This window comes from Lathamus discolor, chromosome 3 (assembly GCF_037157495.1).
Source record: "Lathamus discolor isolate bLatDis1 chromosome 3, bLatDis1.hap1, whole genome shotgun sequence".
Classification (NCBI taxonomy): Eukaryota; Metazoa; Chordata; class Aves; order Psittaciformes; family Psittacidae; genus Lathamus; species Lathamus discolor.
The window spans coordinates 53,407,038-53,422,524 of NC_088886.1; the positions used below are offsets into that span (position 1 = coordinate 53,407,038).

A 15,487-nucleotide genomic window follows, 5' to 3' on the forward strand; every position below is an offset into this window, starting at 1 on the left:
AACCACCTCCCTTTAGCACTCATCTTTCTCTTAGCTTAACAGCTACTTATTCTGTAGCTTTCTTAGTCTTCAGAAAACCATCATCCCACTTAGATCTGCCATGTTACCACTTTAAAAATGCTGTCTCACACAGGCAACATAAAACCTTTGCATTTCACACTCCTCTCATGCTCTCACTTCACTGCGCCTGTGTTTCAAACCTGAGCAGGAGCCATTCTGGAGTCACTGCTGCCCAAGATGGCATATCTGTGGGGGGGCTGGCCTTACATGCTGCCTAGCTGTGCTCGCTGTGTGACTTTATAGAGCAGGAGAAGGCCTAGTGCTCAGTGTTTGACGCCCCTCAAAGGTCCTGGCATTAACCAGTCCTACATAAAGTTATCCTACCTGGAATTACAGCCTTTTTTCATTCTCCAATACCATGTGCACCCATCAGCTGGCACTCTACACAGACATTCAGTGAACACCAGCTCCCACCATAGGATGAATGTAATGGAACACAAACAGTTTTGGAGAAGTTGTGGTCAGAGGAGTAAGATTTCCATTTCCTTCATTACCGAGGCCACTAAAAGTGAAGGACAGGCATGTTACTGGAGTTGTGGGTGTTCAGGTTATGTAAGGCAGGGATAAGTATGGGGGATGGCTGGGGACAGAAGACAGGACTGGACCCAAGGAGATAAACTTGTCAGGAAGAACAGCTTCATCATTCGAATTCTGTTTAGCAGGAATCTGTTTCAATTTTCTCTGAGTTCTACTAAGAAATAGACATTGTGTTTTTAAGTATAGACAATGTTTTAAAAGAATACACAGCATTCTAGAAGTATATTTTAATAAAAATTGAGCACTTCTTGTGTGATTCTGCTCTAAACTAAAGGTGAGTATATGAGTTTGTTACATAACTTCTCAGAAGCATGAGAAAATTACCAAGGTCTTGGCTTTTCTGCCTTAAGTGAGAGTGGAAGACTTCTGAGCAACCTAATTACTTCTTTTCATCATGAAATTTAAGGGTATTGATACCATGTATCTTTAGGAATATATAACACACTGGCTAAAAGGTTTGTTTTCTCTGCACTAATGGTGGTATCTTTGTTATTTTTCAACTCTGGCATGGCTTGGCAATCTAAAACTTGAAGAAAAGCATTTTAAGCAAGATAAAATAAGTACATTGAAGTGAAATCATACTTCGCAACTACCTATTCCTTGAGGATATCAGGTTATTTCAGTCTTCATTAACACATTTGTGCATTAGGATAGATAAACAGAAATATAACTATGCTAATCAGCATGTCAAAAGTAACGCAAGAACCATATCAAGCACAGAAGGAAACTTACTCATGAGAATCTTTTAATTCTGGACTTTTAATACCCTGATTTAATTAACATTTTGTCATAGTAAGCACTATCAACAACCATGTTTAGATGCATCATTTTTAGTTCATATGTATGTAGAAAGAACTTTTCAGACATTAACCTAAGTAAACACACATTGAGTGCTCTCTTTCTAAGTCTAAGACAGGTCTTTTGTTATTCAGATGTTTTTGACACTGTAGCAAAACTGTAGAGTTGATAAAATGAGATTAGTGCAATGCTGTTACCATTGCAATAACTTTCTAGTAGTAGCCTGAATAATAATATTGTGAAGAATATGTAGGTTGCCTATATGCAGTTTTCATCTGTATTGGTCAATGTGCAATAATGAATTATGAATTCTAACTCTGTACTTATCAAAACATTGTTTCTGAAAAGACAAATAATCAGAGCCTTGGAAATGCTGTTAAGGGGCAATATAATTAGATAAAGACAGTTACTTTGTATTTCGGTGTGAACATATTTTGACATTTTTGCTGAATGATGTGGTATTACAAATCAGTTTAAAATGTGTTTTCACTGGCAAAGTCTATCACATTACTTAAACCTGTGCAGCACATTGCAGAAAAACTAGTGTGCCTGAAAAGGATTGTGCTGGAAAGCAAGCATCTATTACCTGTGTTTTCCCATCTAGTGGTTGTTCTGTCATAAAGATAAATGCAGAATGATACCTAGAGCAAGTCTGTGTGTAACAATAAATATTATTGATCAAAACTATCATGAAGCAGCTAGTAACTATAATTATTTGATATATTAATTTATTAGTTCTCATTTTTGCCTAGTGCTACATGCCAGCTGTTTGAGTCATCTTATTGACATTCTGATGAAAAGAGTAGGAAAGTAAAGCATTACACCATTTAAAACCCCACTTACTGGAAAGCTTATTATCATCCAGTATATCTCAGAAAAAAATGATGAGATAAGAATCTGGCTGTTAAGCATCATTTTTATTTTTACTGTAATAATTAAAAATACACAATAGCAGACATATTTTTAAAGACCAAGATAAAACAGAGGGGGGAAAAAACCTTTGAAAATCTTTACCATGTTCCCAGTATATGAATATGAAGCTGCAAAAGTTCTAACAAGTAACATTAGAAGGAGGTACCACACGATATCAGTATTTCTAGTCAGAATATTTAAATATCTTATACAATTGCTTATGACACACGAATGGACAAGAGTGCATATTCCTTTTTTTAAACTTGATAGTTTATAAGCCTTTTCATAGCTGAGAAACTCCCAGCTTTGGAAACGGTAATTAACTCTGCTGCTGCATTTATCTAATAGTACAATCTAGTAAATGCAACTGGAATTCACAGGACCTGTGATAATTCCCTTCTTTTGTTAGCATAGGCAGAGCATTTGACTTTCCTTGGCATCAACTTCTCCATTGTTCCCTGGCAATAACAACTCTTACTCTCAAGAGCTTTGAGACACCTATAGGGCAGTGTTTTTATCCCTATTCAAGAGCTAGCTAAACAAAAGCACTCTGAAGCACTTCCTCCACATTCAAAACAATAAATCAATGCAGGTTCAGAAGAAGATCTGATTCCCAGCACTGCTGCTTTAACAAAAAAAAAAAAAAAATATGTATATATCCCTCACATTTCATATGTTTTGTAAGAACTATATAAATGTTTTACCTTTACCTTTGCATTGTAACTAAAGTTCACACAAACTGAATGTGCATCTCCCGAGGATGCTATGCCATTTATTTTGCACATTGGTGTTGTGGTCTCCTATAGTGGAGTATTCTCCTGGTATTTTAGATCTCTCTATTTTGAAAAATGCACACAAGAGGAATACATAATGACAAATAAATATAAACTTGGCTTTACCTATGATCACTGTAACATAGCTACTTATGAGTCACACATATAAGTCTGACTCCCTTTTTCTATTTACCCATTCCATTTTAATATCTTTCATTTATCATAGTGTAATTCAAGATTGCTGATGTTTCCATTACTAACACTGCTTTATGTAGTTTAGAACTTGATCATAACATACATTTCCAGTAGATTTTGTTACTAGTTTTTCAAAATGCTCCATGCAATTGGCTTTAAGCCAAAGTAGCAAGAAGAAAGTTTGCAACATACAAATTATTATCACAAATAACTTCAGAAAAGCATTGTTAAAAGTTTAACATGACAGGGATATAACGTGTTCTGTGTAAAAAATAAATACAAGTAAGTTTGCGTAGCCATTACAAAGCTGCTATTTTGAATTCAAAATATTTTTCAACACATTTGTTATAAACAGTAAGTATTGTAAAAGAAAATTTGCAAAACAATTCTAACTCCATCTGAGTGATACTAAACTTATTATTAAAAATCTATCCTTTTATTAACTCCCAAATGAGGTCATGCGTTAAACGAGCACATTAGCTCATTAGCCTCCTCCTCTTTAACAACACAGTATGAACAATTTTGCACAAATTGCCAAACTACACATGTGCACAGATGCATCATATTTTGGGAGTAAAAATTTAGGAGAGAATATTTGTTTAAAAATACTGTAATTAAATAACACAAGATTACGATTCAATCTTAAGGTTCTCACTCAGCAGCTCTATGAAATAATTGTAAGTTTTGCCTATAAAAAATTCTACGATGCAGGTGTTTTAAGGATACCTCAATTATCCAATATTTTTCCTCAGATTAGTACTATTGTGGGATTAATGTCATTCTTAACAGAAGCCACCAATACATCCTCCTTCTCCACTTCAAAAAAAAAAAAATTATTAGAATAATTACAATTCCCTAAGTCATTAGGAAGTATTTCTAATTGTGATCATATTCTCTGGTTTTGCTGCCCAATAAAGTAATAAGTGTGATGGGCTATTTCATTGGTTTTGAAAGTCTTCAATGCAGCATTCATTGGGAAGAATGGCAGGAAGAGAAACTTTTGTCTTTGTAAACAAAAAGAGAAAATTGTGTTCTTTTGTGTTCAAAACATTATTGCAAGTCCAAAACCCTAGGAGCTAAGGATGCAGGAACATTCAGCCTGTTATATAATTTATAATCAGTTATTTGAATTGCTGACCTTTGCATGCTCCCGCTTCGGTTTGCTCTGCAGGCTTTCGTCTGCCTTTTTGTGCTCTGTAAAAGCAATACTTGCTGCAGGTCTGTTTTATGGTTCTTTGGAACTCTAAGGAGAATACTGTTATGCATGAAGCTCGAAATACTGCTGTTCAGGCAAGGACCACCTGCTAGCTTTTTGGATAGAACTGAGCTGCTTAACCATAAGTGTCTAGTGCACTGAACAATGGAAGTTGGGGGTTCCATCAGGAGACAGCAGACCAGGACCAGGAAAGAACTGGTGGGCAGTGGATGGGGAGCAGCAGAACAGGGAGCTCCCCAGCCAGGTGAGCAGAGCAGTAATAGGGTTGGTCACAGCCTGCAGAGTGCTAGACCAACCTCTAGTAGTGAGGCAGCCCTGGGGTCGCATCAGGAGGTGCAAGGCCAGGATGGGCTGAGCCCACCAGGTCACTCAGGCAAAGACCAGGGCAAGGAACAGAGTCCAAATGCACTCCTGGGCTGGTGGGCGGAGGGTGCTGGAGTGGAAGCCTCCAGTGAGGCTTTCCACAGCCCTTGCTCACAGCTTAGGGGTTTCCACAAAAGCCATGTCCAGTGTTGCACAACTCCATTGGATCAGAACCAGTGTTGAACGCAGGCAGGGAAGATATGTACTGGGTGGGGAGCTTGCAGGCAGGAAGAGTGGACACAGCAGCCAGAGCCTGCCAGCACACACAGGGCAACAGGAGCTGCCCAAGGCACCCCTAGCAGGGCTCCTACCACTGGTCCCACAAGACTAAATTTCTCATAGGTCTTCAGGCATACCTGCCAGTTCCATTTAAATGTCTGAAATGCCTTCTGGCACCAGTAATGGCAGTAGCTGCTTGTATTTAGGGAACCAAATCCTACCCTCAAAGTGCTCACAGGGCCTTTTAATGACCACTTCATCTTCTGCATCTGAGGAGTTTTTGTGCTTAGCCAGTTTTTATTGATAGTAGTTACATTCAAACCCTGACCTTGGTGTTGGCATTAAACAAAAAAAGTTTCAATTGCTTCTCTTCCTTGTTAAGGAAAGAGATGACAGATCATATAAAAATGTTCATTTATCTCCAGGAAGATAAAAATAATGGCACTGCAGCTTACAACTTTCTAAGTGGAATATGAATGATAGGGGTATGTAGTCCCTTTTGAGCAACTAAAGCTATCATGTAGTTTATTGCTCTCCTGAGATTATGTTAAAATATGATAAGAGTCATACCAATTCAGTGGTGTTCCTCCAAAAGCAAAGTGGTAGAGTATGGGGAATTTTTTTTTCCCCATTTTGGGAATCATCCTCTTTCGGAGAAGTATCAAAGTGGAACCATCAAAATCAGAAAACAGAAAGGTTAATCAATCACTTCCTGAAACACATAAAGATCGGAAGTTATTCTCTCAACCATAAATCTTACATAACTAAACCTAGATTTGTTTCCAAACATTTTAACAAGCAGTCTTTTGCTGTTTCTACCAAAGCTGCCATGGCTTCTCTATCATGCAAGAGTATCAATTCCAAAATTCAGTTCTCCTCCTTGTCCTTTTAAGGGACCTATTGCTACCCATTATCATTTATTAGTTAAATCCAAGGATTTTAGATTAAGGATAGAAATGGAAAATGAGAAAACATAGACACAACCCGTGAAACAGAGTAACTTTCTATCTCCATTATCCTTACACCATGGTTAAAATAAAATCTGCTCTGTAGAGGATTTTTTACATTCAGTAGTACAACATAATCACCTAAGCTCACCCATGTGGATGCTAGGATAAATTGGTACCTATTTACAGGAGAGAGGAATCACTACACATTCTGTGGGTGTGCGCTGGGGTGGACTGCATAGTAGATACATCTTCTTGTAGAAACTGAAGGCTTTTCCTGCAATTTGATTAGAACTGCCTTAGCTTTGAAGTGAGAATTGTGCAGAAAAAAACAGGCCAAAAGAAAAATCTAAAAATTCTACCAAAAACTTTCAGCACAGCACGCCCGTTGCCCACCCACGGATTTACCCTCTGGTGACTTAATAAAACTAGTTTGATAAAAAATAATAAAAAAAAACACTTTAAAAAAGTCAAGCATCATTTCAATTGTGCCTCTAACAGGCATTTCCAAGACAAGTCAAGATGGAGATGTCTGCCTTTACAAACTACTCTCACTTGGCCGATGTTTATTCCCTTGCATTTTGGCAATATAATTAATCACAACATTGTTTCAACTTTGCACCAGAGACCTTTGTAGTAATGTTTGTCATTTTATGACAGTAATTTTGACACAATAAGATATGCTTTAGGCTTGTAACTTGTCTATGCTGATTTATTTTGTCTTAACTTCAGAACGTGCCTTGGTAGGTAAGAACAAACCAATTTTCTTTTCATGCTATCAAAGCATCTACCTTATCCCAATTTGACACTATCTTAAGATAGTTTTACTGAACTCACTACAACACATGTTGAATTAGGGTCACTTAAAAAAATCGTTACGAATATCTCATTTAAAAGATCAGTAGCTTTTTTTCATATAAGATATATCTGTGGCTTAAATCGTCTAAAGTCTGATCAACAGTGGCACATGTATTCATGGCAGGGAAACATTTAAAAAACATTTGTCAGTAACTGTAAGAATGAATGAAATTCTAATAATAATCTAACAGTAGATCTAATTGGAAGACAAACATGGGGAGAAATCTAAGTAACAAAACTTCCAATTCAGTTATTAACCACTGGTTATTCAAACGAATAAGATACTTCAGTTATAAAAATTTGAGGCTTTGTCATGTGCTATGCAACACTAATTTTAACAAGAATAGTTGGAACCTTTCTAAAGAAATCTGACTACTTACAAGCTTTTCCCATGTCCTTACATTCTTATGCCTAATATTTACTGGCTGAAATCTCATGAGTCAGTGGAGATCCACATAGAGATCTTTAACACATAGCAAGTATATATTGTATTTTTAGGATTGCTTCCAAATAATGAAAATTATTTGTTGTTGTTAAATCTGTCAATTTGAAAATATATTGATTGTGGTCACTCATATTCTGGTATAATTGGAAACAATTTTAAACCTTTGCATTTGAATCAGACTAAGTGGTTTGCATTCCCCACTTCCATTAGTGTCTATCTGAAAAATCATGGGAAAAGTATTACAAATACCTTCACAACTGCAGAGGTTTTCTTGTGCATGTTGGCTATATGTATGTGTAAATGTCCGTATTCTTGTTAGGCATACACACTATCTTCCTCGTTTGTTCCAATATCCTTTATATTTTGTTATCATTCCTACCATTTATTGATTAAATGATCACATATTTAGAGAATAATATGTGTTAGCTACAGAATCTTTATATTATTCATAGGAACTAATTCTGTGTTTGACAAGAAATCACTTGTGCTCCGCCTCAATTTACTGAACTTATTTATGTAGTGAGATGAAACTTCCTAATTCTTTCATGGCATTTCAACATGCTACTCACAGCTCTCTATATATAGACAACCACTGCATATATTGAAGCTACCTATAAACATCATTACTGAAAACACAGGTTGCACTATACTTGGTTTTTTACTCTTTTATTATGCCAAGGCAGAATATTCTGTTACCATGTGTGTTGAAAACTTACTCATAAGTAAATTCAAATAACAATATTTTACAAAATAAAAAGTACCAAGGAAACAGATGCATTAGAGGGAACAAAAAAAACAATGTCAAGAATAATTCCTTCAGCCACTAAACCTGCATGCTTTAAAAGTTCTGAACAATGGTGGAATCCAAGGTCAAAAGCTTCTTATGATTTCAGTAGTGCCATTTGTACAAACTACTGATGAACAGCATGGGAAATTCACTACAGTAGAAGTAGGGTCAAAGCTTGCATCAGTGCTTTAGAATAGACCAAAATGTTGTATAATATATTCAGACCTGTCAACTCACCAACCTGTCCAGGGACTATAATATTCATGATCCGGGAGACAAAAAGGAGAAAAGTGAAGAAATGGTTTTTAAAAGGGAGAGAGGGAGAGGGAGGGCTGTAACAAATGATACTGCAAAAAGATCACACTGAAGAAAATCAGTGATGGAAGAGATCACACAAAACATTGCTTGAAATGAAAGACTTCAGAATTTAAGAAAGGAAGCAAGGACATCTAATAAAAAGTTTTCTTTCTGTGACTTTATCATTAACAGTCTTTATGCTGTTCCCACAAACAATGAAAATTTCATAATAAACCCAGGTTTTGATGAAGAAAGAGAACACCAGCTATCCCAGATCAAAAAAGATGTCCTTTTGAATACATTCATTTCTCTTTCCTTAAGTCAATAGCCTGTCCTTTCTCATCATCATGCGGCTGACCCACCTGAATAAGATGCTACTGTAGGCAAGCTGCACAAAAATTAAGGCAGCACAAAGGAAGGTACAGAATTTAGTTTTGCCCCTCTTGGATGGCTTTTGTGAAAGACAAAGGTAAAAGAAATTTTATTTAAGTCAGACAGAGTATTGGTTTTTTGTCTGAGCACCAGGCAGACGAAAAGCCCTGGGCATGTGCTCTGAAGCTGCCCAGACATAGTAACACGAAAGAAGAAAAGCCAGCAGCACAATGCTGTGCCTGAGGTGGCCCACCAGACTGAAGAGAACAAGACTTCCATTTGTGTTACTGTGTCTATATTGCTGCTTTAGAATAAAACCAGCCGCAGCTATCTATCTCTTTTCTTTCAAGAAGCTGAAAAGGTATTAAAGTTGAGTTTTGATCATCCTCAGAAATTTTCATGTATTATTCAGATTTGAGCATTTAAGAGGAAAGGAAGCATTTGTCAGACAACTGTGCTAGTCTCAATACATTTCGTCTAACATCCAATATAATTCTATGAAACAAGAGCACATCACTTACCCCTTGAACTGCTTGAGATGGTTGAAAGACTGGATATTTCTCTCTTGTTTTCCCTTTTTTATTTCTTTTCCAGATGTAATAACACTGCAATTATAAATCAAGAATATTTTATGACTTATAGCAAGACATCTTTCATTGTCACTCATAGTGGTATTACCCTAAGAAAATAATTACCTTGGAAAAGATGTTTACGTTTTAATTAAAAATAATAGTATCTCTTACTAATTGCATAGGATTGTTGGTGTGAGGGTGAGGAGCAGATAGAGGTGCCCCAAGGACAGAAAGTCTTCAAATAGCTATCCATTTTGACGTATGGCTTTTTCTGTCTCCTTTGTATAGTGTTTTAAGGATCCCATAATCAGACTATAGCTTAGATTGCAAATTGATGAATTATGAAAATAATGTTAAAAAAATCCTTTATTTTACTTTAAATATTTCATTTCGCACAGTAGCACAGATCTGGAGACTGTGCCCAGAAACATCCCCCCAGGAGGCCTGCAAAGTCCTCCAAGGCAAATCAGATATCCTTGTTTTGCTTCTTAATGATCAGTTTTATGTCCTGTCTTCTAATAATGAAGAACTACCACCAAACCCACAGCTACTTCATCCACACAAGTCTTAACAGTAATGTGCGATTACTTCAGAATTAGTTCTTTCACTTGCATCACTTCTATTTTATTCTTTGATCAGATCTTGATACCTGATGCCTTTCAGATTAATTCAAACTAATTTTTCATTATTGTTACTTTTAATGATGAAGATAAAGCAGAGCTTGTTTAACACATCCCAGCAGTGGAGGCAACACTTCACTGCTTGGAGTATAAGAAGGGGTAAGGGCATGTCAGGCAGCAGAAGGTAAGAGGGGTGCAATGGGCAAGAAAGCCCTGTTTTGTAAACCTTACTGCTCCTGATCCTTGGGGAAATGAAAACGTCAAGGGCCAAGCACAAGCTGGGGGTCCACCAGCCCCACCTGCACCCAGCAGCACGAGTGGCTCTCTTTGGGCTTCAACGCACAGCAAGGGGTCTCCAGGGTCCTTGCCCTTTGTCCCCTGCTCAACTGCCCAGGTCACTGCCTTAACAGAGTAAAGTCTAGAGCCAATTATGAAATACAATATAACACATATCCTACGTTAATTTTTGTAACAACATTTAATATACTTGTCTTGCTTTAGTCTTGCCACCATGTCGGCTACTTTGGTTTAAGGCATAAACTTTAAATTCCAGTCAAAGTGCCCCAGTTAAAGTACTTTTCTTTATGCTGCTGATGTGCTACACGTATTAGCTATAGCTAATCCAATTCCTAAACTCAATAAACATAGTTAATACTAGTTTTTAAAGTAATCCTAATGATGCTTTCAGGAAAGTGGAAATGGTTTTAGAGTTGCTCAGAATAAAAATAAAACAAAATTGTCAAAAATGAATAATAGGATTTCAGGCCATTTTCATATTGTTTCATTTAACTTCCAAATCACCACAACTGCTATCTACATGATACATATATGTGTGTACATGTGTGTGTGTGCAAGGATGAAACTTAGGAAAAGGAGGCTCTGAAAATACAATATTGACAATTCAAGAATTTTCAGCTACATAGTAGTTTGCTGAGAACATTAAGATCTACCTGGTTTTAATGCCTTTCTTTGACAAACCTTTAAAATCACACAAGGATAATGAAGGAGAGAAGCTTTTGATCATTCACTTCTCTAAGTACATTTACAAAGCTTTCTAATGAGAAATAAATGGACTGATTTAAAAATCAGCACCTATAACACTATATCCAGAATTTTGTAGACAGAAATAATAAGAAATAATGGAAGTATCTGATAACAACCCGCATCAGTGTGTCAAGCAGAACAGCTAGCATGTAGCAAAACAACACCTCAACCACCCATCTCCAGCAATCTGTAACAACAGATAAGCATCTGGGCTGAGGGCCTCTGAAAATAACAGGCTTTAGTTCTCAAAATAATTTAAATACGGGAAGGCTATTGGAAAATGAATTTGGTTTGCTGAATACTTGGGAAAATTTTGATAATGTATTCCAGGACAAACACGAAGTGAAATATCCCATCTGCTGTTTAAGAAGTGGTATTTAATTAGCCATTGAATTCCACTCCATTATTCAAAGCAAACAATAGCCAGTATTGATGGGACAGATATTTCGCATTTTCATTGCCTGAACTGCAGGAAGCATCCCAGCAATAAGTAGGCTAGGACAAGCAGATTCAGTAGCTGTACCATCAGATTTTGCACATTGATGTGGCTAAATATATACAGTATGAACAAAGTCAGCTTCAAAGTTACATAGCTTCAGTTATGAAGATATCTAACTCAAATACTGACTTCAAAAATAGAGTTAAATTTTTTCAGCCTGTTAACATATTTTTCTGGGTTGTTTATCTCATCTTTTTTTTTTTTTTTTTTTTGTGTGTTGATTTAGGATTCTTGGTATATAATATAAACACTATGCTTTGTAATTTATAAAACTTTAGAATTCAGACATTCAAACTGTCATCAATAATACGTGGTTTGTTGCACCTTAATATTCAAATTACAGTTCAGAAACTGGACAATGTTAAATCCATAGCTCTTAGTAAAAACTTTCAATTGCTAAAGGCATCACTGAAAAAGATCATTTAGCTGTTTTCTCCCAACTGAACCTATTGGTTTCTAACACAACGCGCTGTTATTTGTCCCACGTGGATGCAGAACATTAGAAAGCAGTCGTTAGAGAATCCTAGAGTGAGAAAATTATTTTTCTAAAAGCAAGCCAGAACAGGTAAAATAATCAGGAAGGTTGCTGGTGCACAAAATCGTACAGATTTATATAGAAATACGTCACTTCAGAACTTGCACTGTTTCAATTTTAGTTCTCAGAATCTTTGGGTTGCTTTTAAAAATAACTAAATTAACATTTATAAAACTGTACTTCTTTTTAGCAATAAATAGCAGTATTTAAAGCAAAATTAACAATATTTTCCCTATTCTGAATTATTTAGTGTATTTCTAGGCTAAGATATGCATAAAGAGCATATAATGTTGAGTCTGCTTCTAAACCAAATAAACTTCAGCTAATGTTCTGCATTAAAATCTTTACTGTTATATTCTGCCTAGATAGTAGGTGCTAGTTCTTAACAAAGACTGCCTTTCCTATGGAAGACATAGCTGGAATCTAGCACATAATTCTACTAGTGATATTGTCTGGAATAAAACACAGATTGACACATTTAAGTATATGTTCCTCATATCTCTAACATATTTACCTAGTGAAATATTTCAATTGATATTAAGTAATACAAAGTAAAGCTGACAGTTTTTCAAATACAATTAAAACTTTTGCCTGCATTGTTTTCTCTTTTGTCAAATCTGACTTCTGAAATCCTTATATCAGGCTAAAATATATAAGATAGTTTAAGATGACAGTTACCAAAGTAGCCAATGTAATTAAGAAGCAATATTTGATCTGTAATGGAAATAAAGACATTCTCTTTTATTTCCATATGTATATAGCATATAATCCCCATCAAATAGCATGCTGAATTTCCTGCCTGTGCTTGCCTTCTTTTTTGCATATTTTTTTCAGATCATTAATACATGCAGTTCTCAATTATAAAATCCACTTTCTCACATGGATCTTTTCACTTCAGCAAAATTACATTGCAGTTTTAACCACCGTTCATGCTTTCCAAAAGCTCTAGATACACTGCCACCTTCAAATAATAACACACCCACCTATAGTTCCAGTACAGTAATGCCTATAAAAAAGCAGACAGAGGCACAAGGCAGGTATTAATATTCATATTCTTTCATTATTAATCATAATTCACATTAACTCATTAATATTATCATAGTCAGTGGTCTGAAGTCAATTATATGGTTCTCCAATACTACAGTTTAAAGAAAAAAAAAAAAACAAGGGGGGGAGGTGTATGAGAGAATGCAAATAAAGTAAAAAATTCAGACTTGAAATGTTTAAAAAACCCACATGCCCTGTTTTCATGTCTCGGCATGAGAAGCGGTAGTGATTTCATGGTTTGAGTGCAGAGTTTCTCCTGTAGATGGACTTATATTTATTCTACTTTTCTTTCCCTCCCTCCCCTGCTATCTTTGCAGCAAATGTATGTGACAATGAACTACTGCATTGCCAGAACGGAGGAACATGCATCAACAATGTGCGATGCCAGTGCCCTCCAGCTTACACTGGCATTTTATGCGAGAAGTTGAAGTGTGAAAGGGATCCAGGAGGCTGCAGCCAAAACTCCGGCCAGGGGGCAATATCACACAGGCCTCTATTACTGCTGACTGCTCTACTAGGGGCAACTGGGCTTTGCGTATGCTAGACTCCATATGGTTGATGGCATCACATTCAGACTACTCCAAATGAATGTGCCACATGAAAACAAAACAAAATCCAAGCGTTTGCTACTGAAATTTAAAAAGGAAAAAAGAGAGGAAAAAACAACCACATACAAACTAAGAAGGCCTAATTGAACTAAGCCATATTAATCAGTCATGGACAGGGCTCTGAGTCAAGACTGTTCACCTCTGACTCAAGACAAGTTGGTGGCTGCCTATTCTGTCAAATCAATGCCAGCTGCAAAGCTTACACAGGACTGAGACACCTTTGACAGCCCCCAGGATGGGAATCGGAGCTAAAAAACATTTGCTACTCCTATATGGTGCACGACTGTACCTCTGCCCAGTGTGTGGACCGACCAAATAAAGGCATTCTTTGCTGTCAGTGCATTGTGGGTATAAGGAAATCTGTAAAAGCTGCCATATTGGCCTGCTTCAGTCCCTGAAACCTTTCCAACCTGTGCTTTAGTGAACGTTGCTCTGTAACCCTTGTTGGTTGAAAGATTTCTTTGTCTGATGTTAGTGATGCACATGTGTAACAGCCCCCTCAATAAAATTCAAGCCAGTCATATCCTTGTATACCTTAGCAGCACTGCATCAGTAAGATGCTGTGTTCACATACTGTACAAGAGTGACTATAGGACAAAAAGTGTATTTATCCTTTTGTATTCAAATGAAGTTATTTTTCTTGAAATAATGTACAATGTAGATTTTTTGTATTATTGCCTATTTGTGTTACCAGACAATTTGTTAATGTATTTAATTCTAATCAGATAAGAGAAAAATATTACTTTTTATTTAGTCCTTTTCTTTTTCCTTTCATTTAATTGTGCAGAGATTTCTCTGTATGGGCAACGTGCTGGCATCAAAGAATATCAGTTTACATATATAACAAAGTGTAATAAGATTCCACCAAAGGACATTCTAAATGTTTTCTTGTTGCTTTAACACTGGAAGATTTCAAAGAATAAAAATTCCTGCATAAACAGTTCCAGGATGATGTATTGCTATTTCTTAAGGCCTTTTTAGCAAACAAAAAAATTTTGATCCTTTTTCCACCTAAAAAATAGATTCAACAGTGGAAATTTTATCATAACATTCTAACCTGGTTTCATTTTTACTACCGTCATTATTTTTGCAAACAATTTTAAAGGTAAAGTTTGTTAGAGGAAGCTTTTGTCAAGTCCCAAGCTTGGAAAACATATGAAAAGTTGAATAGTTCTCACCTTTGTTCTCTCAATTCATTGCAGAAATTATTCCAAGTCTAATTTACGATATATTACAGAAGGTAGTCTTTAATTCATTCCATTTTTGTGGGTTCTGGCAGTAATGAAGCAGATATAGTCACAGCTTATATTGTTTTTCCAAAAGCATCATTAAAATGATATGTTTATATATGTACTACATTGCCTAAGAAACTGCAAAACCAGCAGCAATTACCAAAAAAAAAAGCCAAGATTTAACTTTTAATAAAGTAAAATTTAATATTTAGAAGAATGTCAAAATATACAGCAGCAAGTAGATTAAAAAGTGCTGCTCCAGCAAATAAAGTTTGTTTCAAGTATTGCCCAAGGTGTAGTAAATTCTTGTTTCTGCCTTTTCTTAGGCCAGTTACTGAGTGTGACAGAAAAGGGTAGCAAGAACGGAGAGGCAAGCCAAAACCACAGCAATGTTTCAAAGCCCTGAGAAAAAAATATAAAATCAAAAGGTAGCGAATGTGAATTCATTTCCTGGCAATTTTCATCATAATGGCTGTAAATATTTTACCAACATAATAGCCTGGTGTGGAAAACAATTAATGAACAAAAGAAAAGTTCCTGGGAGAAATAAA

At 36.1% G+C, this 15,487-nt stretch overlaps 1 protein-coding gene and 1 long non-coding RNA gene across 4 annotated transcripts in view; one reads left to right on the forward strand and one right to left on the reverse strand.

Moving 5' to 3' along the window:
- The window catches only part of NTNG1 (netrin G1), a 160,481-nt gene extending 145,833 nt beyond the window's left edge, over window positions 1-14,648 (forward strand). For all 3 annotated transcript variants that reach the window (XM_065675228.1, XM_065675226.1, XM_065675227.1), the window contains one exon: window positions 13,414-14,648. In XM_065675228.1, the coding sequence (XP_065531300.1) occupies window positions 13,414-13,640 (227 nt within the window). In that variant the 3' untranslated portion in view covers window positions 13,641-14,648. The remainder of the gene's footprint in view (window positions 1-13,413) is intronic.
- LOC136012239 (uncharacterized) lies at window positions 470-9,377 on the reverse strand. Its single transcript, XR_010611634.1, has 4 exons — window positions 9,301-9,377; window positions 6,200-6,297; window positions 5,644-5,785; window positions 470-562 (listed from the first exon to the last, which is right to left on the reverse strand). It is a non-coding gene; the product is annotated as an uncharacterized LOC136012239 (long non-coding RNA).
- Window positions 14,649-15,487: the final 839 nt, after the last annotated feature.